This window comes from Pyrus communis, chromosome 7 (assembly GCF_041283825.1).
Source record: "Pyrus communis isolate YQ-2024b chromosome 7, ASM4128382v1, whole genome shotgun sequence".
Classification (NCBI taxonomy): Eukaryota; Viridiplantae; Streptophyta; class Magnoliopsida; order Rosales; family Rosaceae; genus Pyrus; species Pyrus communis.
In genome coordinates, this window is record NC_142571.1 from 26,088,462 (window position 1) to 26,116,301 (window position 27,840).

General features: G+C 39.0%; 6 protein-coding genes and 1 pseudogene across 7 annotated transcripts; 3 read left to right on the forward strand and 4 right to left on the reverse strand.

Annotated features, from left to right (window-relative positions):
* Positions 1 to 2,737: 2,737 nt before the first annotated feature.
* On the reverse strand, positions 2,738 to 6,836 carry LOC137734650 (Outer membrane OMP85 family protein). Its single transcript, XM_068473903.2, has 4 exons — positions 6,058 to 6,836; positions 5,098 to 5,583; positions 3,627 to 4,139; positions 2,738 to 3,146 (listed from the first exon to the last, which is right to left on the reverse strand). The coding sequence occupies exons 1-4, from the start codon at positions 6,592 to 6,594 to the stop codon at positions 3,063 to 3,065; spliced, it is 1,620 nt and encodes a 539-aa protein (XP_068330004.2). The 5' UTR covers positions 6,595 to 6,836; the 3' UTR covers positions 2,738 to 3,062.
* Positions 6,837 to 7,410: 574 nt separating this feature from the next.
* Positions 7,411 to 10,052, forward strand: LOC137735762 (Mad3/BUB1 homology region 1). Its single transcript, XM_068475207.2, has 5 exons — positions 7,411 to 7,560; positions 7,646 to 7,790; positions 7,954 to 8,111; positions 8,660 to 8,744; positions 8,837 to 10,052. The coding sequence occupies exons 1-5, from the start codon at positions 7,478 to 7,480 to the stop codon at positions 9,905 to 9,907; spliced, it is 1,542 nt and encodes a 513-aa protein (XP_068331308.2). The 5' UTR covers positions 7,411 to 7,477; the 3' UTR covers positions 9,908 to 10,052.
* A 201-nt stretch (positions 10,053 to 10,253) lies between these two features.
* On the reverse strand, positions 10,254 to 11,020 carry LOC137734465 (non-classical arabinogalactan protein 30-like). Its single transcript, XM_068473726.2, has one exon. The coding sequence runs from the start codon at positions 10,965 to 10,967 to the stop codon at positions 10,437 to 10,439; it is 531 nt and encodes a 176-aa protein (XP_068329827.1). The 5' UTR covers positions 10,968 to 11,020; the 3' UTR covers positions 10,254 to 10,436.
* A 3,024-nt stretch (positions 11,021 to 14,044) lies between these two features.
* LOC137734468 (uncharacterized protein At5g39865) lies at positions 14,045 to 14,961 on the reverse strand. The gene has a single exon (XM_068473729.2). The coding sequence runs from the start codon at positions 14,882 to 14,884 to the stop codon at positions 14,189 to 14,191; it is 696 nt and encodes a 231-aa protein (XP_068329830.2). The 5' UTR covers positions 14,885 to 14,961; the 3' UTR covers positions 14,045 to 14,188.
* A 1,996-nt stretch (positions 14,962 to 16,957) lies between these two features.
* On the forward strand, positions 16,958 to 18,988 carry LOC148695963 (protein VAPYRIN-LIKE-like; annotated as a pseudogene). The gene has a single exon (XR_015964139.1). The product of XR_015964139.1 is annotated as a protein VAPYRIN-LIKE-like (transcript).
* A 2,317-nt stretch (positions 18,989 to 21,305) lies between these two features.
* LOC137733464 (Peptide-N4-(N-acetyl-beta-glucosaminyl)asparagine amidase A protein) lies at positions 21,306 to 23,236 on the forward strand. Its single transcript, XM_068472616.2, has one exon. The coding sequence runs from the start codon at positions 21,306 to 21,308 to the stop codon at positions 23,073 to 23,075; it is 1,770 nt and encodes a 589-aa protein (XP_068328717.2). The 3' UTR covers positions 23,076 to 23,236.
* A 46-nt stretch (positions 23,237 to 23,282) lies between these two features.
* On the reverse strand, positions 23,283 to 26,502 carry LOC137733463 (putative methyltransferase PMT23). Its single transcript, XM_068472615.2, has 8 exons — positions 25,776 to 26,502; positions 25,300 to 25,449; positions 24,952 to 25,222; positions 24,731 to 24,841; positions 24,382 to 24,553; positions 24,010 to 24,246; positions 23,704 to 23,898; positions 23,283 to 23,575 (listed from the first exon to the last, which is right to left on the reverse strand). Exons 1-8 carry the CDS (start codon positions 26,223 to 26,225, stop codon positions 23,371 to 23,373), a joined length of 1,791 nt encoding a protein of 596 aa, XP_068328716.2. The 5' UTR covers positions 26,226 to 26,502; the 3' UTR covers positions 23,283 to 23,370.
* Between the last annotated feature and the right edge of the window lie 1,338 nt (positions 26,503 to 27,840).

Below are 27,840 nucleotides of genomic sequence, written 5' to 3' on the forward strand. Positions count from 1 at the left end.
ATTAATAAGCAATCATCTATGAGTCATCATCTTCATCATCATGCATGTATTATTTATATCGCCATATGCGACCGCCATGCCATGCAATGCATATATAAAATAAGCGAATGCCATGCCATGCAATGCATATAATATATACATACACACACATATATGTGTGTGTGTCATAAACAACAAATGAGAGTAACTATCACCATTGTCATTATATTTACTGCGGTGACAATGATTTCTACGTTCAATCGATGGCTTTCAAATTTCAAAAACAAAATTGGAAGAAAAAATATACAACAAAGACTCTCACAATGTTTTTTATTTTTTTTATTTTTGATAAACGATAAGATAATTTATATTAAGTTTAATTAAATTATGAAGAGAGATAAACTTTGGTGCATAAATGAGTATGTCGTTCTAACTAATTTGTTTAAACTAAAGCGTGGTACAAAAATTAACAATTGCTGACACTTTTTTATTGATGAGTTCCATGTACAATGGTGGAAATCCACCTTTATTAAAGACCATTTTCTTTGAGAAATGCTAACTAGACTCTCAAAGTGAGACTCTTCATGGACTCTCTGTCACCTCACAGTTTAACGTTAATTCACGTGTTAACATTATAAAATATTGTGTTAAAAATATGAAGTGGAAGAGAGTCCATAGAGAGCCTTACTTTATAAGACAATCTCGTTAATTAGCATTTCTATTTGTCTTTTATATAGGTAACAGTTAGTTAATTATCAAGTGTTTATCATTAACATTGTCCATGTCAGGAGGACTAAACTAATTATATTTTAAGTACCTTATTTAGTATTTCTATTGGTCGTAAAAAAACCTTAATTATTATTACTTCTAATTATATCTGCCACACTACCGTGATACCATTCCCCAAATATATATATATATATATATATATATATATGTGTGTGTGTGTGTGTGTGTGTCAATACTCACCAAGGTCAGAGGGCTATGTATACCGCATATTCTTTAATCAATCAATTAATTATGAGCATTTTGAGTGTAAATGAAACGTATGCATGCATCAAAAGGAATAACTTCAAACCTAATGATATTTTAATTAATCTCAAGGTACAATATTTAATCTCTCTTCCATTTCTGCCCATTTGAGAGGCCCACAGAGGCAATATGTTACCCATTGTCAGTAGCGAAGTCAACATGGAATCATTGGCTGCTCACGATCCAATAGTTTCATAACTCAATGTATATTTATATAATATGGCTAGATGACGCATGTACATAATTCCAACAAACTAAAAAAATGAGTGAAAACACTAAATTGCGATTGACTACTTTTTTTTTTGGTGGAATCCTAGTATAGTTATTTGTAGCTTCTCTTCTTTCTTCTACTATTTCTTGTGTGAGACCTTATGGTCCGCAACAAGTGTTCCATAAAATGCCTCACTCGACAGGAATCAACACAACGTGGCATAACTCGCCAAGTACCCACCAGAAAGCTTAATGAAACAATCGAATGAAATTTTTTTTGCCAATATTATCACCCCAGTGTTGTAAAATTTTGACCACACCATTACGTAACACATTATATATCCTTTGATAGAAATGTGGAGTAACATTCCAAAGAGTTTATAGCTCAAGTTTATTTTTATTTTTATCATAAGCAATATTATTGTTCTAAGCTATATTTTGAAATAAAATATAATATAAGGTAGGAAATTGAAAAAAGAAAGGAAAGGAAAAGACAAAAAGATATAGATTTTTTTTGGTGAAACTGATTTTGGGTTTCAAAAAGCACTTTAAGTGCTTTTCTATGATCCATTTGAATTTTTATTAAGAATTGGTTTTAAAAACGTTTCACCAAAATCGTTTGTAGTTATTTCAAACAAACAATTCCAAACGAGCTCATATTCAACAATTCAAAAGACTTTGGTAATAAAGTCGATTAAACTATAAGCACCCAACATATAGTATAGCATATATATACATGCCCATTTTTTCCTAACGAGACTACCACGCTGCGACGGAGCAGTCGTTGTCAATCCGGAATAAAACGATCAGAAAAGAAAAATATCAAAATGCACGACGGACAATTTTATTGGGGGCATTTATATTCGTAAGTGCTTTCTAGAGAAGCAATCCCAAACAAACTTGCAGCGACTCCTTTTTCTAATCAACCTCGGAATTTTTCTGTTTTGTGTTCTTATTGGCTGTTTTCTTTGTCATTTGGTGTGAGAGGAGGGCAAATGTCGCGCTCCTACCCGATTCTCTTTAAGGTGTCTTTTTGTTTTGGTCATCTAAATTCTGAAATTCCTTTTTTTTTGGGGGGTGGTGTGGGGGAACTAAAATATTTTCTTCTAAATTCTAGATTTCGAGTACACCATTTCGGAAATTTCTCCGTCTAAATGACCTGGAAACCCTAAGCAAGCCAAAAAGAAAAAACACAACAGCAAGATCATCCGGACGGAGGAATTTCCGAAAGGGTGTAGACAAAATTGCCACATGCACATATAAAATGACATCAACTAAAAGAGAAAGTTGCAAGGGGATTGTAGAGCATTTATGAGTTTGATTACCCTATAAAAGAAAGAAAAAAAAAAGAGAGAGAGTAGTTCAATCTCCGGCCAAAGGGTTTCGCTGCGATGAAACGTAACTTTGGTCCTAAATTGTTTCCGTAGATCGTGACAAGCAACACAAGACTTAAATGGTCAATAGCAGATTTATATTCAACTTACTTGGGCAAGAAGATGTGATTAACATACGGAGGGAAATAAATGAGTATGAAAATATTCATTGGAAAAAATAGACAATTTCAGGATTTTCTCAACAGTTTTAATCACCGTGTTTATATGTTCGAGCACCGGAAATCTCATGTTATTTTTCTTCTTATGTGCATCATCAAAGCACCATGCTTCCTCAAATCTTAGTCTAAGAAGTTGAAAGTATAAAACGGAAAACTTGTAATTCTGTCTGAACTAAGATTCTCAGAAAATAGGCAGGGCTGTCAATCCAAAAGGAAAAAAAGAACTCAGATACCTGACCTCAAGTTTAGCCGGACATCAAATATCACAAGAAGAAAAAATTCCCAGATTCTATGACGGAGCTGAGATGCTGAAGCGAAAGCCAGTCTTCCCACGGTCATGCTCAAATTGCTTCAGTATATAGTAGTAGTTGCACTGACAACAAAAAACGAGCTTGTTAAACCCTGAGACAATAGGGATCTTGCTAACCAGGCAACCAAATAAAAACTAGGAACCAAGCAAATACATGAACTCGGGGCAAAACAACACACAAACACAAATGAAAACAGGCATGCATTACATGTATCCCCTTCAGATGAGTTTAACTGTGATGAGACTCGAACAAGAACAGATTGTTTACAAGATCCATTTAATCATATAACCATTTTCCAAAGATTTCAGAAGCATTCCTGAATCGTAATCACCATGTAATAAAATTAGATTGTTTTCCCCAGACACCCAGTATAAAAGCAGATAAGACCATGAAAGAAAAACCCATTTTGAAGAAAGAGGATCCTTATGCCCGTTACTGCATCCAATCTATCTCATACAATACAAATCACGGATGCAAGAAGTATCTGTACCATGAATTTCCTATCTCAAATTTTTACATCAAAATCAGATTAAATAGCTAACCTCTAGGCGGAAGAATTTGGTAGGGACAACAATCCCTGCTCCCACAGAACTTCGAAATGACTGAAGGAACTTCGGGGCAGAAAAGTTTCGGAATTCGTTCTCCGTCAATTTCGCCAGATTCCCTGCACCTGCAAAAATATGACCATGCACTCCATGTTGTTTTAACCAGCGAAGTGGAAGATCAAATGAAATGTCTGCAAACGCAGAAACAGCAAGATCTCCGCCAACAGAATCTCTTCCAGGGGATTCTGAATTCTCCTCATTAGAATTATCTCCGACATGCCTTCTTGGTTCAGTGGGGCCTAGTCCCCTTGTCTTGAATCCCCACACTGTTGTAGGGCCCCCAACAGTGCAAACTGGAGAGAAATCACCACCCAGGAAGAACCGCTCTGGAAGGGATGAGGGCTTGTTCAAGAATCCACTCCCCCATGGAAAAATAACTCCTGCGGAGATCCCAAAATTAAGTGCAGCATGATAAAATCCTAATGGAACCGCATAACGAAGATCGAACTCCTGTAGCATACAGTAAGAGAAGAAAGTTAATCAGCATAATAACTAATAGGTCTAGAGAATAAGTAGAAAGGGGGTCAAAATCAATCTTTAAATTGGTTCTTTACATTATCCACATTTAGCCTTAAATATAAATCATCTGACTTAAAGCAAAAGGCCACATATCCATTGGCATTAAGAAGCTGCTACTTTTCACTACCTTGAATCAAGCTGCAACATAACAATGCACACAAATTTACTACAGGACAAAGAAAGCTTCATAATACAGATTGTCAGAGTTTGAAATCTCTAATTAGCAAACGATAATATTGGGTTTCTTAATTTCAAAATATAAAGATAAAACACGGTAGAGAATAGAATGGTCTCGTTGTTTTTCTTTTCATGTTCTGCTTCTGTTATGAGTAGCAAAGAGTATCAGTAATATACAAGAAAATGAACAGGTTGTATCTGAATAATGTATTAAGTCCTCAACATGGTCTCTTCCAAGATGGCCTACTAGAAAAAAAGGACTGCAGTCATGGTCATCGTTCAAGAATATGAAATAGAAGAACCAACCCAGATAAGAAATATTAGAAATATCTCATTATGCAATGACAATTCTGGGAAACATTCTATCATTAATAATCTAAACATGAAAGTAAGATTAATAACATTTATAGATCTCTTAAGCAGGTGTCAACCAAAAGATTTAACATGAACAACACATATAAATTAAATTTTTTTTTTTTTCCCTTTTCCCTCCTAAGTTCGGCTCAAAAAGAAACTAAAATTTCCATAGTCACATATGCGACAAGAACAACAGTATACAGATAATATAATTCCATCTTTTTGAACATTTGACCAAAATAACTCCATGACCCAAATATAAGTGAAATAGCAGAGCACATGCCAGTTCAATTACAGACAGATAGTGGCTTGGTAATCAACAGAATCAAAACAAAGAAGAGAATGTGTACTAAACCTGACGCAAAAACCTCGTGCTTCGATGATCAGGTGCAATGCCACCAATATGACTCGTTGAAACAAATGAGTAACCTCGAGTTGGCCTCAAAGGTGAATTTCTCCTATCATTCTTAAATGTGTATTTGATTGAAGAAAGTAATCCATGGCCGAGCTGCCTTCTTATTGACCTTGAGGCCAATTGTGATGGATCTGCTAGGGTTCGCCAACCCAGATTGTATGCCAAATCATGGTGTTTTGATGAAATCAGTCCAAGAGAGAGCCCCATCATGCGCTCTTTATAAGAAGAGAATTCCACCCAATCTTGGGAAAGCAGGAACGCTCGTGCCGTCACTGGAGTTACAAACCCTTTGAACCTGGGCAAAAACAGACCAGCACTTAACTCCGACGTTTGGTTGGGCCCATATGCCAAAGAACTATCCCACAAATCCCCATATCCGAGCAGATTTTTGAACTTAAGTGTTCCTTCAGCAGTCCATGACCTAGCCTACAAAAACATTACACAACTCTGTAAATCATATGATGGGTACCATGCTTATGCATCTGTTCACATTTACGAAACAAGAGAACATAACATATTATGGCTTTAAGCTCCCACATTTGCATTCATCACTTAATCCCACCTCCTAGTATTATAATATCATATGATCCTTCGAACGGAAAAACTGGGAGCAGCAGATATAGAGAGGTTTTACCAGTATATTGGTATCGATGCGGGATTTAAAATTTACAACGCATGCCATCTATTTCACGCCCATATATGCAAGTAATTGTACAGCATACGCGGACGAATTTAATTTCAACTCTCCCTAGTTAATATCATCCAGATTTCCATTTCCTCCAATTTCTCAGCAACCACGCAGTCTGTGGTAGTTCTACGTACTAAACCCTAATCTCACCAATTCAGCAAACCAAACCAATATATACAATTATATGAAGCATATAGCAACAAAAAACGTACCGCCGGCTTCGTGTAAGCACCGATTTCGCCAGAAATCGGGCTCTTAGTTTCGACGACCTCCACAATAACATTGGTAGTTCCAGGCAGCTCCGGCGGGCCAGAATCGAGCGTGATCCGAACCGCATCGAATATTTCAAGCTGCTGAAGCTTCGCATTTGCAATTGCGGCGGCCTCGAGCAGCTCTTGCATGGTGGTGGCCTTCTTAATCCCCGCCAGCTCGGCCTCGATCAAATGCTCCTTCGTCTTCGTGTTGCCCTTGATCAGAACGTCGTGGACCCTCAGATCGACTCGCTCGGTCGACATCCGCTGGACCAGGTTCTCTAGCTTGGACTTCTCCGCGCGCAACCGCGCCTCCTGAGAGAGAGGCTTTCGTGGCAGAGGTGGCTCCTCGTCGTCGTCTTCCTCTTCCTCTTCGTCGATTTCGTCATCGATTTCGTCGGGTTCGGGGTCGCCGTCGACTGTGCCGTTGACATTGGAGTGAGGTTCCTCGTCGCGGTCGTCCTTAGGGTTTTGAGTTTCGGAGTCGGATTTTTCCATAGGGAGAGAGATTAGGGAGGACGGAAGGCGGCGGTTTGGGAAAAGGGGCAAAACGAGCGGCGGCGCTGATGAATTTTGAAGGCCACTCAGCAGTGACTTGCAGCAGTGGGTGTGATTGTGTGAGGCCTACTCTCTTTCTGTTGGGCTTTCGCGGGTCGGAATTTTTTTGTAACGTAATATTCTTGAAATGATTTTTTTTTATTGAAAAGTACTTGAGAAATTGATTCATAATTTCTGAAATTAGAGTTGCGTCTTAATTAAAAGACATATTATATAATTGAATGTTATAAAACGTAATATAAAATATTTTACAAAAACCATCTCAAAAATAAAATACATTAACTTTCAAAGAGAAAACAGCAAACTGAAAGAAAACGTAATGTAAGCTCGGTAAAAAACCTTCTGAGAAAACTACTTAGGACAAAACTTCGAAATAGAAAGAAGAAAAAAAAAACCTTCAATCATACTTGACATTCAACAAATACCAATTACTCTAATAGCGTGAATCACCATCACCACCTACGCAATCGTATATTATATGAGTCAAGCTTCATTATCTTATTATTCGTATGTTGTAAGTGATACTCTTTCTATTCATTAATACTATGTCATATGTCAATAGCATATTAACTTTAGCTTTGCTCTCATAATACAAGACGTGAATTAAGAATTTCAGTCAGCAGTGTAAACGTAATACTCCAAAATGTCTCTCACAAAGTCCAACTCTAATTTAGTTGGGCCTCAGTCTCAAGCCCACCAAAACCAATTTAGGACTGGGCTTTCCCCGGTCCATTTGCCGGGACCTTGCGCTGGAGAGCTCCTTATTTGAAAAATTCAAATAAAACCTCCCTGCTCCTCCTCCACCTCCACCACCACTACCACCATGTCGAACAACGATCTTTTCACCTCCCTAATCTCCGACGTCAAAACCTACTCCGGCAAAGACCCTCTTCTCCCATGGCTAAGGTACGCTCTCGCCACCTCCATCTCTTCCTCGCTATCAGTTACCATTCTACTGTTTAACCCATTCGATTTCACGTTGTGGTTGCAGAGGGATTCGAAAAATGAACGACTCACTCCTGCCTCATACTCTGAAGGAGAAGCTTCCTCGATTCTTGCAGAAGTGTGCGCAGACGTTCGAGTCCGATCGACGATACCGAAATGATTTGCGCTACATTCGAGTTTGGTTAAAGTTGGTAACTTTCCTACCCCCTTCTTCGTGATTGCCAGTTTCTTCTGGGAATTTTGGATTTTTACTGATTCTTAGAAATTGTTTTGTTACTGGGAAAATTGAGGGAGAGAAGTGCAATGGGTTCGATTCGGGGTTTTCCAATTTTTTATGTTTGTTTTGTGGAGTAGATGGATTTTGTCGATGATCCGAGAGCTCTGTTGAGAACAATGGAGGCGAATCAAATCGGGACAAAGCACTCTTTGTTCTACCAGGCATATGCTCTCTACTATGAAAAGAACAAGAAATTTGAGGAAGCTGAGAAGATGTACCACTTGGGAGTGCAAAAGTAAGTGTTCAGACTTCAGCATTTGTTTTCATTGAATGTCTAGTGGTGCTATCAACATATAGGGGAAACAAACCTTGTACCGAATTCGTAAGTGTTTGCTAGCTTGGATATGTTGTTTAGCTAATATGTAGGTTAGATGCCAATCTATTCATATGTATTGTACAAGTCTGGATTCGGGCTATATGTGGCAGTAATTTGAATGCTCCAACCTCTAGTGGAGTGAGGGGACTTGTAACTTAAGCAGTTAAGAGCGTTTAACCTTGCATCGGAGGTCTTGCCTTCAATTGCCCTCTTCCAAAATTGTTTGTATCAAAGTTTAGTGTATCGAGCTAAAGTACGTTATCAATGAAACTGGACACATTTTCTTTTCCCAGTTTGTTGAACATGGATATAGTGCCTTTTTGTAAATCAGTTGCCTTCTTTGATGTAATGGTTTGAATTGGACTACAAACTCTTAAAATTGCAATAGCTACTATAAGGGTTTCTGTGTACGTACATTTCTGAAAATTGAACTGCTGCTACCTTACATCTTATAAACTTCCAAACAGCCTTGCAGAGCCCATTGGAGCGTTAGAGAAGTCGTACGAGCAGTTCCTTCAACGAATGGAGAGACACAGGAGACACAGAAACCAGGTAGTTTATTAATCTTCTTCTTGGTGTATAGGGATTGTAGTTTGTGTTGTTAGCACTCCTTTTAACTGTAGAAAACTGTTATGCATTGCCAGGAAAAGAGGACCTCGAAAAGGCCTCTGTCAGATAGGACTATCCCTCCAAATGGAGAAGGGAACAAAGAAAATGCCTGCAGGATCGGCCCCAGGCCTATAGAATCCCAACATGATCCGTGTAGAAGTGAGCATCAAGTGACTTCTGGAAGAGGGTCAGAGGAACCGAAAATGTTTGGCGGCGATGATACAGTTGTGGTGAAGTTTGTAGACACTGCCATTGTTGGAAAGCCTGAAGCGGAAGATGCGTGTCACCATGGATTGGTGGATCCTACTATAAACATGAAAGAGGCCATGAGCGCCATCAATGACATGTTTCGAGAGCCTTTAGAGACGGCTCCCATTAGCAGAAGATCTCGACAATCCCAACCGAAGCACAATACTGTGGACAGTGGATTCCAAGTATTTGTTGATGACAACTTAGATAATGGAGGGAGGAAATCAGATAATAATAAGGGAGAATTGAGTAGAACTGCTACCCACCAGTCTCACCAAGAACCTTTAAACATTTTCATCGATGATGATAATGACGACAAAGATAGCCCTGATCAGAGTGACATCGGAAACCCGACAGATGATTCTACCTCACCTGCTTCACATGGAAATGTATTCGTGTTTCCAAATCCAAAAGATTTTCCAGGTGAAAGTTCCGGTGATTTGGATGTTGGAGGCTCATCTCGACCGAGGTTCAGGGAGGATACAATGGTTTGTAGGTTTGTTGGGGCCACCATTTCGGATGAGCCAGAGGAGGTGGAAAATGCCTGCCACCATGGTTTGGTTGACCCTACAATCAACCTAAAGGAAGCCATGGATGATATCAACAACATGTTTGGGAAGCCAATGGAATTTGTAAGAAAGAGGAGAGTGAAAAGGCAGGAAAGAGGACTTGATAGGAAAGAAGATTTTGCTGGGTTTTCTATACTTCCTGATGATAACTTGAACCAAAAGCAAGAGCAGAAAATGCCTGATTTACCGCAGAGATCAAGAGATTCAGATTTGTTCGAGGCCACTGTAACAACAAAGGAGGCCATGGATGAGATCAATAAGATGTTTGGAATGCCCCTGGACTTCTAGGAAGAATTGCAACTGCTATGTGTGTGCGTGCTGCAGATTTTCGGGTTTGTTGTTGTAGCAAATGTATTGAGCTGTGTTACTTTACTTCCCCATTCATCCATTGTACTTGAATTTTGGAAATCTTAAAGTAAACAGATTTGTGCTATCCTAGTTTCCAATTTTAGTTTGACCTATTTGTGCCTACAATCATGAATTTTGTCCCCTATTTTCTACATAATCCAAAAAATGAGAACTTTTGGGCACTTAGGAAATCTAGGAAGTCACGATGATAATATCTTAAGTCAATCTCTCACTGTCAGGTGCTTTAACTTTCCCGCATCCCATAGTTTATCTTACAAAGAACGGATAAAGAAATAAATGAAACATGTCATTTCATCACTTTGCAGTACAAAACCAGTTTATTCAAGAAACAAAACAAATTTTCAGACACCGTAACATTTTCAAAACAAATTGAAAAAAAATGGAAAACAGAAGTAGCAAAGGTTAACTTTAGGATGAAAATTGATCAGCGAAAACCCAGTGTTCCGAATCAAGAGTGAGTAGTAGGGCAATAAGAAGGACGGAAAGCCAGAGGCCCGGCAGCATACACAACAGCCTCATAGTTCCTCCCCCACAACCTCTTGTCCTCGTAACGAAGCGGGGCGCCATAGAGCCCGTAATTGACATTGGTGAGCTCACTGCACTTTGCCAGGGGAGAAGAAACAAGCTTCACCTTGCATCCATGGAGTGGATGGTCCAAAAGATGTTGTCCAACTTTAAACCCTTCAAGCTGTGCGTAGAAGTAGCCCTTAACGTCCGCCACAAAAGACTTGTAGAAGCTGACTTGGCCCTTGTGATTCTTGCAGATGACGCTGATTTTCGCCGAAGGAATGGGCTCGGCCCCGGCCAAGGACGATGTTCCGTAGCGGTCACAGCTCTGGCAGTACACCACGCCTTCCACCACCACTTTCTCCGTTTGCTCGGGGGTTTCCGGGGAGTAGTCGCTGGCGGTTGCGGATGGGAAGGAGAGGGAGATGAGGAGGAGGGAGGAGATGAAGATTATGAAGCTCCTCCTTGCCATTTCTTGGGGGTTAGGGAAAGGACTGCAGGAGCTTATTTTAAAAGTGCTTAGCAGAAAAGCTGGGTTGGATGAAGAGTGATTGGATGGGATGGTATTTATAGGTTGGTTTATATGGTATATTTGACGACACAAGCTGATCTTGTCGGACGTGCGAGCTACTAAGTTGCATGCCAACCGCCACTACGTGAAGGCCATTAGCCCAATAATAAATCATTCCTATTTCTATGGTTTCTTATTTGGGTATTAAACCTTTTTTTTTAGGTAAAAATGTATTTAATTTAATGAGAAGGCTCAGTAACACCGGAGAATTATAGAATCATACAAAAGAGCGTTTCTAGCTTGATGAGGAGTACAACCATATTAAATACATTAAAATCTCAACTTCATACAAAATTTTAATTAAAATGGATCTGAAAGGATCCTAAATTAATAAGTACAACCATATTAAATACATTAAAATCTCAACTTCATACAAAATTTTGATTAAAATGGAGATGAAAGGATCCTAAATTAATAAGTACAACCATATTAAATACATTAAAATCTCAACTTCATACAAAATTTTAATTAAAATGGATATGAAAGGATCCTAAATTAATAATAAATCGTAATTTAATTGATTTAACCCATTGAGAATTTCTTTTTTTTTTGGTTAAAAGTTCAATCCTAGCTTTGTTCATGCATAATTCTTTTTAGGGTCATTTTGGTTCCGGTCCCTAATCAACTTAATTGTTAGACTGAAATCTTGTTTGTTTAAATATTTTTATCGAGGTCCTTAACATCATTAATGAGATTTAATTCACGCATTTATGATTTAATGTCCCACATATTATGAAATTTAAACAAATTCTAAAATATTTTTAAAATATAATAAATACTTAAAAATAAATATTAGTAATATTGTTCTTCACAAAATTATAGCAAGAAAATAATGTAACCACATAATTACCAACATATTTTTAAAAATAACTATTGATATATTTTAAAACATAAAATAAATACATATAATTAGCATGGGTACATTTAGCAAAATTAAAAATGGGTACAAATACAAATAAAACTTTAAAAATATGGGCATAAAAAGAAATTAATATATGGGTACAAATGAAACTAAAAACAAAATTGGTAAAAATTAAAAAAAAAAAAAAAAGGTTGCAAATTAAAAATGGGTACAAAATAAAAATAAAAATATATGATAAAAAATTTAGCCATAAATATAAATATATCAAATGTAACATTTCTAACACTAAATGAATATATTTAGAAATAATTAATGACATTTATTACAACCTAAGGACCTTGATAAAAAAAATTGAAAATGAATAAGATTTTAATCAATGTGGTGGCAAAAAGATGGATGAAAACCTAATTTCTCATTCTTGTATAGGAAAATTTACTGAAATTCCAAACAAGATGACACTTGAAATGTGTATGCCAGATGATTCTTTTTTTTTTCAGCTTCAGTTGTCTTGTTCGAGAAGCTAAGAGATTGTCCGAAATAGTTTTTAAAATGGATGAAGACACTTTTTGTGAAAATGTATTTTGAACCAATCTTAAATAAAAAGTCAAGTTAATCTTGGAAAACCACTTAAAATATTTTCTACAAGAAACACACAACTAGTGCTTCTTGCAAAAAATCACTTTAAATGTTTTTAGAACCCAAAAATATTCTCTAAAAATGCTTTCAGTCATTGCGCTTCTCAGTCGCATTCTCTAGTCCAAGTGCTCGGCGGTTTTCACTAGCATTAGATATCATGCATTATAGATAGAGAAGGTTCTAATTAGATACAAAATTGAGTTGACAAACTTTTTGATAATTGTTGTGATTATATCATTATTTACAGGATCCACCTGTATTAGGGAATGACGTAATATGTTTTATGTGTGTAAATAATATTAAGTTGTGTAATATTTTAAAACATATCGAGTATGTTAGAAAATTAAGAAATGAAAAAGAAAAGATAATTACTAAACACTTTGGTAGTTGGTGGGATTTCCAAAAAAGGATAATTTGGATGATTTTTTAAAAGTCCGAAACGGTTCGGTGCAGTTTTGGTAATATATGAATTGCGTATCTTACCGAATACAATATAGCCTCATTTTACCCTATTTATCCAATGTCTTCATTCATTGACTTAAAAATCCAAACAATATTGTCTATATAAAAGAAAAAATTTGGTTTAGTCTTACAATGGACGAGCAATAATGTGATTCAAATTCGCATTTGGAGATAATCGAACTTAAGACCTCTCACTTACAAGTGAAGAGGAATATCACTAAACTGTAGTACTAAATGACACACCAACGCCTTCTTAAATTCTAGACACTATCATCTTGCTACACGCTCACGCGCTTTTGATTTGCACACAAAAGATGTCTTTGAAATGAAGAGATTAAAGAAGCAATATTGGAGAGGAGAGGGATGAATCAAACATACAACTTCTTGTACAATGTTGATATTTTTTTTTCACTTTAATTTGAAGGCAATTCATTACCCGTTTACATTGGAAAAATAGGAATTCCGACAAAAGCAACAAATTCAAACTTTTTTCTTACAAAATTTAATTTCGTGCATAAAAGAAATTGACTTTATAGGAGGGTAATATAATCAACAATTTTTTTATAATATGGAATGTTGAACGGTCAAAAAGCAACAATGAGTGTAGCGGAGATGAGAATGTTTCATTAAAGAAATTTAAAGTAACATATGAGTGGTCGCAATTGAAGATAAGATGAGAGAAAATCAGTTAAAGTAGTTTGGACACATGAATCAAAGACCTACATATACTCCAATTGAAGATGAAACTATGAGATGAAGGCTCTGGAAAACTTAAGAAAACATGGAAATAAACTTTAAGAAAAAATATGAAGTACTTAGAGTTAACGGAAGTCTTAGTGCAAAATTGAGCGCATCAGCATTTTATGATTCATACAGCCGACCTCGTTTAATAAGACAACATTTGGTTGTAGTTGTTCTTTGCATGAAATAAAGAGAATTTCATTCAACAAAAAATCGAACAGGACAATTCGATGTTCCTCAAAAAATAACAAAATTCCAACTTAATTAGCTAGATAGAATAAAAATTATAAGTTCAATTAATTATCAATTCATATTCCCCCAAAACTAAGCAAATTAACACCCAAAAAAAAACGCAAACTGTGTTCTTTTTTTTTTTTTTTTTTCAGTTCACTTAATTAATCGAATGGGGAAAAATTAAAATCTAGAATTCTCTGTGGCGCCGCCGCACCGGAGCACACGAAGGGCACATAATCAGACCGTTGACGTTGCATGCTGTACAAGGTTTAAACCCAATCTTCTCAAAATAGACCTTATGGCTCCCATCACACGTCTGACAGAGAACAAATCTCAGCCCTCCACACAAATCGCACGCTCTGGAGTCTACCACTGGTAGCCGTTCGATCAGCCTCTTCAATTCTCCTCTGTCGTGGAGCTGTATGACCTCCTCGGCCCCACCAATGAAGAGCCCGCCAATGAAAACCATCGGCAGAGTCAGGGTCTTGTTCCCTGTAATCACCTGCAGCTCGTCCAGGAACTTCCCGTCCATAGACAGATCTCGCTCGTCGATGGGGACGCGAAATCCGCGGAGAATGGATCGGACGGCTTTGCAGTCCTCGAAGGTCCTGCGGACGACGCGGAGGCTGGTGTAGTAGATTACCACGCGCTGGTCGGCGTCTGGTGGAGTCGCGTTTCGGTGGGCCCACAAGCGAAGGACCGAGGTGGATATTTTGACCCGGTGCAAAATGGAAGCGCTCCGCGGGCTTAGGACCTCGGATTCGGGTTCGGGTTTGCAGAGGTTTTGGATGTCTTTGAAGGATGAGCAGGAAAAGCTCCTCTGTGACCGCGCTGGTTTGTTTGTGTGCACCCTGCTCGGTGATTTCAGCCATGGTGACCACATGATGGGGAGAGAGAGAGAGAGAGAGAGAGAGAGGGAGAGAGGGATTAGGGTGCTCTAGTGACTAGTGAGTCTTTGGTGGGTCTCCATTGAGGGTTATTTATGCAAATCACGATAGGAATTTTGGTGCCTAATTAGGTATCTGACGTTAAGTATTGGTCCTAGTCCTAGATAAGAAGAAAGGATATCTTTTTGGAATTTCAAAACATTTTTTGTTCAACAAAATTAAATAATTTCAACGTAATTCCAGATTGGGTCAAACATTCGTTTTTACAGCTAAGTACACTGTGTCTAGTGTATTGAGTAATTAATCGTTGTGTGTACCAGTTATTGGTACTAGAACATGAATTTTGAATTTTTTTTATTGAAATACTTCTAATGTCGAAAAAGAAATGTCACTAAATTAAAAGATAAAAGAGATAGGAACATCGTAGTTTTAGGCGTCATTTGCTCTATATTTGGTATTTTCAATTACGGTATGAGTTGTATTTTGCCAGTCTGGCCAAAGTATGTGCATGCACCCAATACAACCGTTTTTGAGCTTTAAATACATATGTAATTTAAAGTTATAACAAATGTGTTTTTTGTCTTCATGTTGGTTAAATGTTAATAATTTAAGGAATTTAATTTAGAACTAAATTCAACTAATGTTGCACGTGATTATTTGGTCTAGCAACATCTATTCTCATTCACTTTGTACATATCATATATATGTCTTCGTTTGTTCATGGGAAAATATGTGGACTCAATATAATTTTTTCGTACCAATAGTTGAATATTAATACACCATCTATTGATATTTATTTTCACTTGTAAGTGAGAGATAATATGTCTGAATCTCATAAATAAAAAATTTAACACAAATTTATTTTTCCTCGTTGTATTTAAAGAAAATCTATGATTTTAAAATGATGAAATTTTGTTAACCAATTAATTCATTTAGAAAAAAGCTTAGTTATACAACTTTTATGAGTCCGGTGCAATGCGCTGAACTTTCACGTAAAAGGTATGAAATCCATACAAAATAATTGTGAGTTATACAATTCATAATTATGCGAGTTTTCTATTATTAGAGAGTCACAAAGGTCCTTCATCCATTATTTTAAAATCTAGATGCAATAACATATCCTTACCCGCTCGCGCACTTGCACGTGGACGGACTGACTCAAGCATTGCTCTTATTTATCTTATCTTATGGCATCTTCTCATTGAAAATCTTTTATATATAAAGCCGGAAGGCCCTTTTGGAGTCATAGGTTTCACCCAAAAAAATTTGGACATAAATGCCCCCCAAACAAAAAAGTTCAAAAGCAGCCCAAAATAATGCGGGGGGTAATTTCATCATGAAAACGATGTTCATTTTTTTTTTTTCTTTTGCATAATTTTTTTTTTTTAAAATTAGTATCTCACTATTACGTGGAATATCCATGGGTTTCTTCTAGCATGATCTAATATTATTCATTTAGTTCAAACCTTCTCACAATGCAACAAGATTGTTTCATACTTTTTGTAAGAAAAATTGATCCATTAATTCAAAAATGAGACGCTTGCCAAACATGTGGTTTGGACTTTGGACACACATAAAAGATTTTTAGGGGGCGCGTAGTATGACAGCCCGTCCCGAATTATTTGTACCGTAGGTGTGAAATGATGATTTTGCCCTTGGTGGGTATTTGCCATTTTGGGGTGTTGTTTATTTGTTTTTGGGGGGCTAACTATACAGGACACACACACATACACTCCCGTGATGCCCAGCACGCCTTGATTTCGGTCGGGGTGTGTTACGTAATGTTGACTGCCCGTAATAAAATGTGTAAGTAGCATGTAGCGCGTCGTAATTCAAAAAATATCTTTTGCACGAGTAAAGGCTATTTTTACTTATTTGTCTAATGAGTAATGGCGCCATCTCATTAAAAATGTTACTTCTTATTTTACTTACATATATTGAGATATTAAATTTGAAAATATTTGGACAAAAAGTAAAACCACATGCAAATAATCATATAACCCATGATTATATAAGATAAGAGACCTTAATGGGTCTGGAACTTCTATTAATCCTATAAATAACGATACAACACATTTGTGAAAAACCCCTAAAAAGCTACAATCAATTCGATTTTTCTTAATTCTCCATTTCAAAAAGAAAAACGAGCAATAAAGGGCACCAAACTAACCTCTCTTTGAAAGAGCACCAAACCCTAGCTTCAATGGCGCCGCTGGCCCTTGCTATAGCTTGGGCTGGCGGCACCTTCTCTTCTCCTCCTTCCAACTTCTTCCCCACCCTCCATAGCCGTCTTTCTTGCTTTCGTTATCTTCTTTCTTCCTTTCTCCCACCCTCTTTTGGCTCCCATCGCTCCAAAATCGGCTCCGCCGGTTTGTGGGTCCTTGGCATGCCTTTTTGGCGATCAATGCCGCTCAAATCTCTGAGCCTTTGTCTCGGATCTCTCCCTACTTCTCATCCAGAAGCTGCTCATTGCCTACCCCTTTTCCCCTCGCCTTTGCAACCATTTTTCCATCCTTCCTCTTGCTTCCACTCTTATTTTCCAACTCATAATCATGATTTAGGTCTTGGAGTTTTGGGCCCTATTTTGACACAAGACCTAACCCTCCCAGCCCACTGTCAAACCGGCTTGCCGAAAAAATTGGTCAAAATGTGGAACAATTCACATCAGAATATGGGCATTTTACACACCCCATTTGCCCTCCCTCTCATCCTGTTACGTTTTGTGACCTTCCTTGCAGGTGAGGATGTAGAGGCTTTGTTTCTTTGTGGACGGGTTTTGCACAATACTCTCAGATCTAGTTTATGGCTCGGATTTTCTTTTTCCTTTGGGGCGATCGATTTTTTCAGGGTGGAAGCGGCGGTGGCGGTCTTTTGGATGCTGAAGATTTGGGTGTTTTTTTTGCTTTTCTGCTTTTGTTGCCTGCAAGCCTAATAATGTATGGGCCTCCTTGTGTTTTGGGTTGGTGCTCTACTTTGCTTGGGTCTATTTTATCTTTTATGTTCTACTTTGTTTTATGTAAGACTTTGCGTTTTGTTTGAATTTAAGCTCATCTTTCACATTGTAATTTTCCTTACATTAATGGAGTGTTTTTTCGACGAAAAAATAAAAAAAAACAATACAACACATTTATTACAGTAACGATGAATGTTTTTTTATATCAAAATGGGTAATTTCAAAAAGGGACAGGGATAGGACAAAAGCCCCGTGAGTCAAATGACGTGGCTTCTAGTTGTTGGACCCACATAATCACGTGATATCAAATTGGTACGCGCCAGCGCAATTGTAAATCTCATCCCTCTCCACTCTCCACCCCCAAACTCCTCCTTTTTCAATTGGACAATCTCACATTCTCCAGTCCAATTTAGTCCGGTCCGTATTCCGATGGATAAGAAACTAATACAGGTTTTAGAGCAAGAAATTTGTATCGACTTCGCACTCGACTCCAAATGCTGCGCTAACGTGCGCCTGACCTCCCTATGCGCCGCTGCCGCCGTAGCCTTCAAGGTCCAAACCTCTTCCCCTCATAAGTTCCTCGTCAAACCGCCCATCGGCTTAATCCCGCTTCTCTCCCACGTCACCTTCCAGGTCATCCTCAAGCCCTAGGCCCAGCTACCTCTCGTCTACCCTTGCTCGCCGTCCGACGGATTCCTCATCAAAACCATCGAGTTCCCCACCACCAAGTCAACTTACTCCAAGTCGATCAACCATTGGTTCTCCAGCTCCTCATTTCCCCACGGGTCCACTCACGATATCAAGCTCAAGGTCGCCTTCGTGGGCCCTTGCTCTAACACCATGTCGTCACTTGTCGGGACTACGACGGCGTCAGGAATATAATCAAGTGGCAAAGGACTATTCTTGCTGAGTTGCCGCTCGCGGAAGCTGAGTCGATCCTTCGGATTGCAACCGAGTTGGAGAACTTGATTAACTTACTCCTCGAAGTGGGGTTGAGGATTGGTCGGATCAGGGCAAACGTGAGCTGCGGTCAAGTATATTACGAGGAAGATTTCAAATGTGTATCAAAGAAATTTTTAGTTGTGATGAGAACATAAGTGTTACATCACGTGTTTTAATAAAAATGGTGGAAAATTTTATTTTTTAAGTTTTTAACTTTTTAGCACACATATCTCAACATCTGTATAATGACACGTGATGTACCATTCCGTGTATTAATCACATTAAAAAATCTGAGATACACGTGGCAGAGACGTATGGTCGATTGGATCACGTTCTGGGACTGAGGGAATCTAGTGCGGATCCCACTACAACAATTGATCACAGCCGTTCGCGCCATGATTTTGCTCATGATAAGGATGTAAGTTGTTTATTGTTTTAGTTTTTATAAATTATGTTTGCTAGGCCTTACCTAGTGTTACAACTTACCACTACAATAACACAACACGAACACACACGAAAATTAAGTGTTACGACCAAGTTTCATCAGGTCATATCCGTAATACAAGCTATTTATGTAAAAAAAAAAAAAAAAAATCCATTTTTTCCAAAAATAATGAGGATTAGGTATGGTGTTCATTTTACATCGAACTTCAACAATTTAGACAGTATAGTTTGTAAGTCTTGATTTATAGATCATCCTTACAAAAAATTAATATAATTCAAAATCATTTGCCTATTTAATTATCAAGATAAACTTTTATTGTTTATTATATAATAAAATATTCGTTATGTTTTTTGAACTCAATTTGATGTCTTAAATATTTCTGATTTAGCTAATATTTTACAAAAATGATCTATGAGATGCAACTTGAAAAATAAACGGTTCGGATCATTAAAATTTAATGTAGTGTGGATCCCACCCCACAACTAATCCTCATTTTTATAAAAAAAAAAATAGAAATCTCTTCCCTTAAAAGCTTCCATTCGTATATTACGGATGAGTTTGTGTTACATGCTAATCAATTGTGTTTAGAATGATTTCACACGTCACAAAGACGACAAACACAAATATTGTTAGGTACAAAAACAACCGTAAAAGATCAAATGGGAATCAAAGGACTTAAAGAAACAAGAGTTTGCAGAGGGAAAAAAAATGATTGTACGGAACATGTTAGATAATTTTGTTGGGTTTGAGCCCACTGATTGATGGGCTTCATCCCACTCTGGTTAATATGAAGCCCAATTACATTTCCAGATCCTCTCTATTTTTGTTTTTAATACTTTTTTTTTTTTTAAACCTCGAAGATACGAAAGGAATTTTATTTTTGTTTTTAATTCAATATAAGCTTGATATTTGATTATAGTTTTTTTGGATACGTGGAAACTAGAGATGGGAGAATTAGTGTTGATAGCAGCGAGAAGAGGAGATTTGAAGGACGTTGAATTGCTGTTAAAAAATGGCGCAGATATAAACTGCCGTGATCATACGGCTTGACAGCCCTGCATGCCGCGGTCATCAAGGGCCACAACCACATTGCACGGGTGCTTATCCGATTTCGGTCGGACTTGGGACCCTTGCATATGGCCGTTGGCGGCGGGAGCTTAGAGACGGTTGAGATCTTGGGGCTAATGTAAATGCCAAGAGCAACGGCGGCGCCACCCCTCTATACATGGCTACTTCTATGGGGTACGATGATATAACTAAGTTTCTTAATAGTAGAAAGGTTAATTTGAACTGCATTTACTGATCGCATTGAAGACCACATATGATATATCCAAAAAAACATTATTGATTTGTTTGCACACCTTATATATCGATTGGATTAAGGGACAACGATGAATAGAGGAACAAGTTGGAAGCCAATTTCACATTTGGTCCTATTGGGTGATACCATATAAACTTGGGAAACTTCGCTCATTTGTATTTTGCATTGGAGTTTCTATTAGTTCTAGTGAATTTGTACTCATTGCATTTTTGTTCTTGTGCCTTCATTTTAGTCTAATTCGTCAATTAAGTCGAATGTTTTACTCATTTAATGGATCAGGCTAACATTGCTAACAAAAAATAAGACTTTTTAGCCAAAAAATCTTTGAGATTGGCATAACTTTTCGCTTTGGTCCCTCAAATCGAAGTAATCGCTAAGATTGTCCATCGTCAATCATTTTGGTCTTGTGAAAAATCTCTGTTAAATTGAGGGTATTTTTTTGTCAAATTAACCCATTCACTTAAATTGATGGTTTCTTCAATTCAACATATATTTTTCATATAATGACCAAAATGATTAACGATCGAGTACTAGATAATTTCATGAATTATTTCTATCGATTTTAAATCTCAGAAACCAAAATGAGAAGTTAAGATAATTCTAGAGGCCAAAACTACGAAGGCGTAAATGCAAGACGAAAGTGAAAAACCAAATAAACGCGGGGACTATGAGTGCAAATTTTGGCTCCCTTGGCAGTTGGTTCAAATTACCCATGACACCTCTCTACCGTGACTCTCCCTCCGCTACAGCGCAAAAATGTACGCCTCACTCCTCCTCCTCCTCCTCCTCCTCACAAACCCGGTATCACCGTCCTCCTCCCCGGATCGTTTCACCAAATCCGTCCCCTCTTCCCTCCACCGCCACGCGTCCCAAGAGTACTTCGAGCTTGGTGAACCCCTGCGGTTCGATCGTCTCACCCCGTCCTGCTCCCTCCGCGTGCTCACCCACTCCTTCGCCAACACAATCAACGGCCCTCCTTTCTCCACCCCCTACTCCCCGCCGTCCAGTTGTTCATCCTCCCCTCCCTGGTCCGGGTGGTCCCACGTCGCCCTAGAGTTTCGTGCCAAATGCAAAGGCGAGCAGTACGACCGTATCGCCGGCTTGTGGCTCGGCGGCACTGAGATCCTCCGTACCAGCACGGCCGAGCCCACGGAGGACGGAATCTTCTGGAAGGTTCGAAAGGATATCACAAAGTACTCCTCTCTCCTCTCACGCTCCGGCCTCAACCTCACCATGATGCTCGAAAACGTCGTCAACTGCGACTACACCGGCGTTTACCACGTCGAAGTCCATTTCCTTTTCTACGACCATGTCCTTTCCTACGACAAAAACGCCGCCGTTTCGCCTATTAAGGTTTCTTCGATCATCCCAAATCAAATTTCCGGAATCGTCCCAGACAAACCGGCCGATTTGATCCTCCCGATATCAGATACCGGAAACAAAGGATTCTGGTTCCGAATCGAGAGCGAATTCGATTTACACTCAAAGGCAATTCGAATTCCTCGGAACGCAAGGCGAGTCGTTTTGGAACTGTACGTGTCGTTCCACGGAAACGACGAGTTTTGGTACTCGAATCCGCCGGATATATACATCTCGACGAACCACTTAACGACGGGGAGAGGACACGGAGCTTACAGGGAGGTTTTCGTGACGATTGACGGCGACTTGGTGGGGTCGGAAGTTCCGTTTCCGGTGGTGTTCACTGGCGGCATTAACCCTCTGTTTTGGGAGCCGGTGGTGGCGATCGGGGCATTCGATCTTCCTTCCTACGATCTAGAACTGACGCCATTTCTGGAGAAGCTTCTAGATGGAAAACCTCACAACTTCGGAATCGGAGTGACGGATGCGATTTCGTACTGGCTTGTGGATGCCAATCTGCACATTTGGCTGGATCATCAGTCCAAAACCGTGCAAGCAAGACGCAGTTTTTTACCTCTGCCTCCGGCAGTCAGGGTAAAGCGCCGCTCGCAGTTCAAACAGCTTGATGGGTCTTTCGACATCAGGGCAGAGAGGAGTAGCCAATTTGTGGGTTGGGTGTTGTCGAGTTCTGGCAACTTCACCACCACAGTTTCCCAGCAGTACGAGTTCAGGAACTCGATTAAGTTCGCCAACAATGGGACTTACAAATTGGTGAAGCAGAAAGTGAGGGCGAAGAGGGAAGTGAAGGTTGTGGATCAGATAGGCGCGGCGGTGCTGAGGAGTAAAGTTAAGAGGAGGTACCCTCTCAATATGATCACCGCCACGCTACCAGGGTGGCGGAAGGACACCTATTTGCTGGTGACCAATTTGTCGCATTCGTTGAAGGAGAAGAGCCTGCACGGAAGATATTCGAGGCGGGTTTATAACCGTCAGGATTCGAGAGGGTGGATGGAGGTGAAGGACCACTCTGTTCTCTCTGGGAATGCAGATACCAATCAGAGTTTTAGTTGCAGAGATGAGTATGGTTGTTATTCAAGAACTATTGCTGCAATTGATGGCAGCCTCACCATGGATAACTCCACCTTCCATTGTTTGTCTGTCTCGTGACGACAACGGGAATTGTTCCCGTTGTTCTTCTTGTTCCGTTTGCAAGATTTCTTGGCTTCCAAGTATCTGGTTTATGCTTGATTATGTATAGATGTAATAATCTGCATTTTATTTGTATTATCTTATCATTCCATTACAGGTATGAATATAAATTTTATCTATGATCGTGTAAGACGCTTATTTTGCGAGTCGAAAACAAAACAAAAATGTCGAAAACGTTCTATTTCTATCTCACGGTTGGTTAATATATATGATATAAGATCGTACAGGTATAAAAAATGATGAGCAACTCCAATCATGAGTTACTTGCACCTCTCGAAGGACGCCAGAAACCTTTCTTACCGAAAAGAAACTGATCTCGGTAGAGGGCTGTAGACCAGTGAAGCGACTGCAGAATCGGTCTCAGCTTGTCTATCACTTCAACTGTGTCCCGAACCACTAGATATCCACCGGGTCTTAATACGCGATCCATCTCCACCACGACATCTACAATGTCGCATCTGACAAAATCAAAGACTAATATCAATCAAAATTGTTGACTCGTGTGCGAAACTAGTACTAACATACTTTCATTAGAAGATCCATAGCAATCAAAAGGTTATAAGAGCAGTGAGAAATAATACTGTACCTGTCTGGAAGTTTTTCGAAGAGAAAACTGGAATGCAGCAGATCATAGGTTCTAGGGTAGGTATTCAAAGACTCGCACCAGTCATGGTATATTCCGATCAACCCTCTGTCAAAAATAACCGGCAGAGTGTTGGGTAGATGAATGGGGACGACATTCATTACCCAGAGCTGTTGATCGGTAAGTGCCGCAGCAAACCTGAAAGGCACCACCGGTAAAAGAGGATTGGATTAGAGCAGCATTGGAGTGATCATCTGACCCCAACGGCTAAGCAATATGATGACAAAATAAAAATGAAAATATGTTTACCCTCCAAAACCAGCATTCATATCCATTACATTCCGCACAGTCGACCAATTTATAGCAGCATTTTTTTGATAGGCATCTGACACAAGCGCAGTCCATTGAATGGTGTCCTTGTAGAACAATTCCTCCCCTTCCGGGTCATGATTTAGGCTTGGAGGTTTACCGGTAAGTCTGCTAGGCCAGGGCAAGGGCCAGCCATAGCGAGGTAGTGGGGTAAGACAAGCAGTGAGAGGCGCATACCTGTAACAAAAACAGAGGCAAAATTACGAGAGTCCAAAGGTACTCTGCTTAGACTAGTTTTCTGTTCGTCAAAAGCTTTACACAACCGCTGCTAGTAAGTAGCAGCGCTAGGAGAGAGGATAACCAGAAAATTACCATGCACCTACTTTCCTCTCTTTAGGACCACAAACAGGTGGATTGTTTTCTTTGCGTTTGAAATATCGAGCGAAGGAGATAGGCTTCTGATATATTACAAGCCCAATTCCAGTTGAATCGACAGTCTTAGCAACAACGTCCCAGCACATTGATTTTGTCAGAGCCTCCATTGCTGGAAGAAACATGATGAATATCAAACTTAGGTCAGCTCCACGTATCTTCGCTTTTTATAGTACATTTTATTGCTTAAGTCTAAGCTCTAAAGCTTCCATGAAATGCAGTCCAGTAAAGAAAATAGAAGGTCACTATAAGGATGAGTGAAAGAGAGAAATAGAGTTGGATTACGAACATTTCCATACACTTGTATCTCTTTCATTGTCGCGATAAACTGGTGTAGCTGACCATACGAAAAAACCCCCAGGCCGAAGAACCCTGTTGAGCTCCAGTAGTGGTTTCCCTCCTACGCTAACCAAAAACCGTCAAAATAACCGTAGAAAATACGACAGAGAATAGTGCATAAAGAAAGAACTTCCAAACTTGATAGAAAGAAGTGATTTATTTAGACAGTACCATTGGCATCCCAGTGAACCCGACACCTTGCACAATGAATTAAATCAAATGCATCATTTGGAAATGTCAGCCTTTGCGTTCCAATCACTGAGAGAGTAGCAGGAATCCCCCTTTCAAGAGCAAACTGTATCTGAGCTTCATGTTCATCTTTCGGGGCAAATGACATGGTAATAACATTTTTATCCAGCAAATAGCCACCAAAGCTAGCAACACCACAACCAACATCTAAAACAACCCTTACGTGACTCCCCCATTCAATCACTGGCAAAGTCTACAACGAAAAAAAATAGAAACCAAATCAACATTTTCACAAGCAATGTAAAAGCAAAAGCTGGGGTAGCGCTGTACCTTTTCAATGAAATCAGTGTAGTGATCAACTCCTTCCTTGAACTGAGTACCACCCCCGGGGAAAATAAGATGGTCATCAGACTTCTTCACCCAATTTTGGTCCTTCTTGTACTCGACGAGCTTCGGGTGAGGAACATTGTTATACCATATCTAGAAACAGAGAACATCACCAATACATTATTGAATGCAAGTAAACAGAGGAAGCCAACAACCACTTCACAATTCCAAAAACATTTTCACAAAAAGGAAATCATGAAATTTTCCTGGAAAATTAAATTCAAAGCCGATTGCTTCAAGTATCAAACCAATAAACCCAATTCTGAAAACGAACCAAATCACCCGCCTTCTTCATTCAAATCAAGAAACCCATTTGAGAAAAACCAGAAACACACCAAATCACCCGCCTTCTTGAATCAAATCAACAAAGCCCATTTGAGAAAAACCAGAAACAAATCTTACCAAAGTAAAAATCTCACCATGTCCCTGCTCTGAGGCCACGAAACCGGCACCTTGTACCCTTTGGGAAGCGGCTCCAGGCACCGCGGTGGCGGCTGGGGGCAGTGCCGCTCGCGGTGCTCCATATGCCGCCGCGACTGCAACGCCTTGATCGCCTTAAAATTGTCCAAGCACGGAATGTAATCGACCGCCACCGGACCCGTACAGAGGCTCCAATTCGAATTCCCAGAAACAGGGAAAGAGGGTTCCTGCCAAACGAGGTCGTCTACTTGGGTCGCCGCGCCGGCGGGGTTGGAGGGGGCGGGAGGAGAGATGGGTTGGGAGGTTTGGAGATCGGAGTAGAAGAAGAGAGGGTAAGGAGTGCTGGTGCTGGTGAAGAGGAGGATTGTGAGGCAGACAAGTAGGAGTGAGAGTGTGAAAACGAAGAGGAATTTTCGCTCTTTGAAAAAGCTGGAGACTGAGATTGCCATTGTTGGCTGATAGCTCTGTGTGTAGACTGTAGAGAGAGAGAGAGAGAGAGAGAGAGAGAGAGAGAGAGAGAGTGTGTGAGAGGGAGGTGTATTTATATGGAGTGGGGAGGACGGAGGTGATCGGGTGGATTGGAGATGGATGGAGGAGTACGCGGTATTTTTATAAGGATTTTCGAAATGTCGGTATCCGATGTAGTAGCTGCTCGTTTATTGAACTCTGTCTGCAATTAATTATGTTATTTTCATTTCTATCTGGAACACTTGCGTCCGCAGAATTAGTTACACTTACACTATCAAATCATTTTTGTATAGAATATAGGAAAACTAATAGAAAATATTTGAAAACTTTGAGTTTTAACGATAAGAATAAAATAAAGGCTAAAGTGAATAGTACCAGATTTGACTTTTTAGTGTAAAAATATAGTTTTTCGTTAAAGTAAGGGTTTTTCGTTAAAACTTCCATAAAATAACGTTGAGTTTTATTTTTTTTATTTTTTAGCAAAAGATATTACGGGTTAAGCCTTACAATGAGCTAGTAATAATGGTTTAAATTTGTTTTTGATAATAATTAAACCTAAGATCTTTTACTTACAAGTAAAGAGAAATACCATTAAACTATAGGACTAAGCGACAAAATACTAATGGGTTGTAATAAGTATGTGAGTCATTTTAAGACCAAGATATGAATGCAAGCTCGGATTGTTTGGAAATGTGTTTTTAAAGTAAAACAAATCATCAACAATCACGCTATATAGTTTACATAAAGGGTAATGTTAGAGAGACTAAAAATTTAAACCAAATTGAAAACTAAATAATGTGTCACTAACAGGAAATAAACACATTAATCTACACTTAAGTAATAATCCAACCATCAACAATCATATCATTTGGTTTAAAAAATTTCGTCCCTCTAACATTATCCTTACATAAAATGGTTCGTATAAATGGTTTTCCTAGCATTACCGAAATACTATTGTTAGTAATAGATAGTGATAATGCCACGTCAGCTATAATCAGTCTAGCTAATGTGGAGATACTTTTGGTTGACGGTTATACATGATTAATTAATTAACGTATTGAAATTATAAGCGGATTAGTTAACTTAAAGCTAACTGACGACTTGCTATGTGGTGACAAACGAAAACCTTGGTTGGAGCCTCATATATGCCTATTTTATTGTCACAATACAAGATAACAACAACTCAAAGTAAAGCAACCACCTCCACCAAATGAGCCGTCCCACCACAAGAAGTCCACCGCCACCACCTGGAAGAAAGACCAAATAACAAAAAGAACGATCGAAAAATGAGACTATGAACCCTCTCTTTATCCTACCAAATAGTGCAAATTGCACTTTAAATGTTACCAACAACCAAAATGCGTCACCGGAGGTGATCCTTGGAGGCGATACTCGATAAAATGAGTAACACGGGTAGATGGTTGTAGATTCACGGTGAGAAAACAATATTTGGAGAGGAACAACAGCTCAGAGAACGCTGAAACACGAAAAGCTAAGATGACATCCGAAAACTAAGGCCATAAAAAGATAAGCAAAAGGAGGAGTTGGGGAAGGAAGTGAGAGAAGATGGCTATTTGCTGCTACCGACCCCAAATA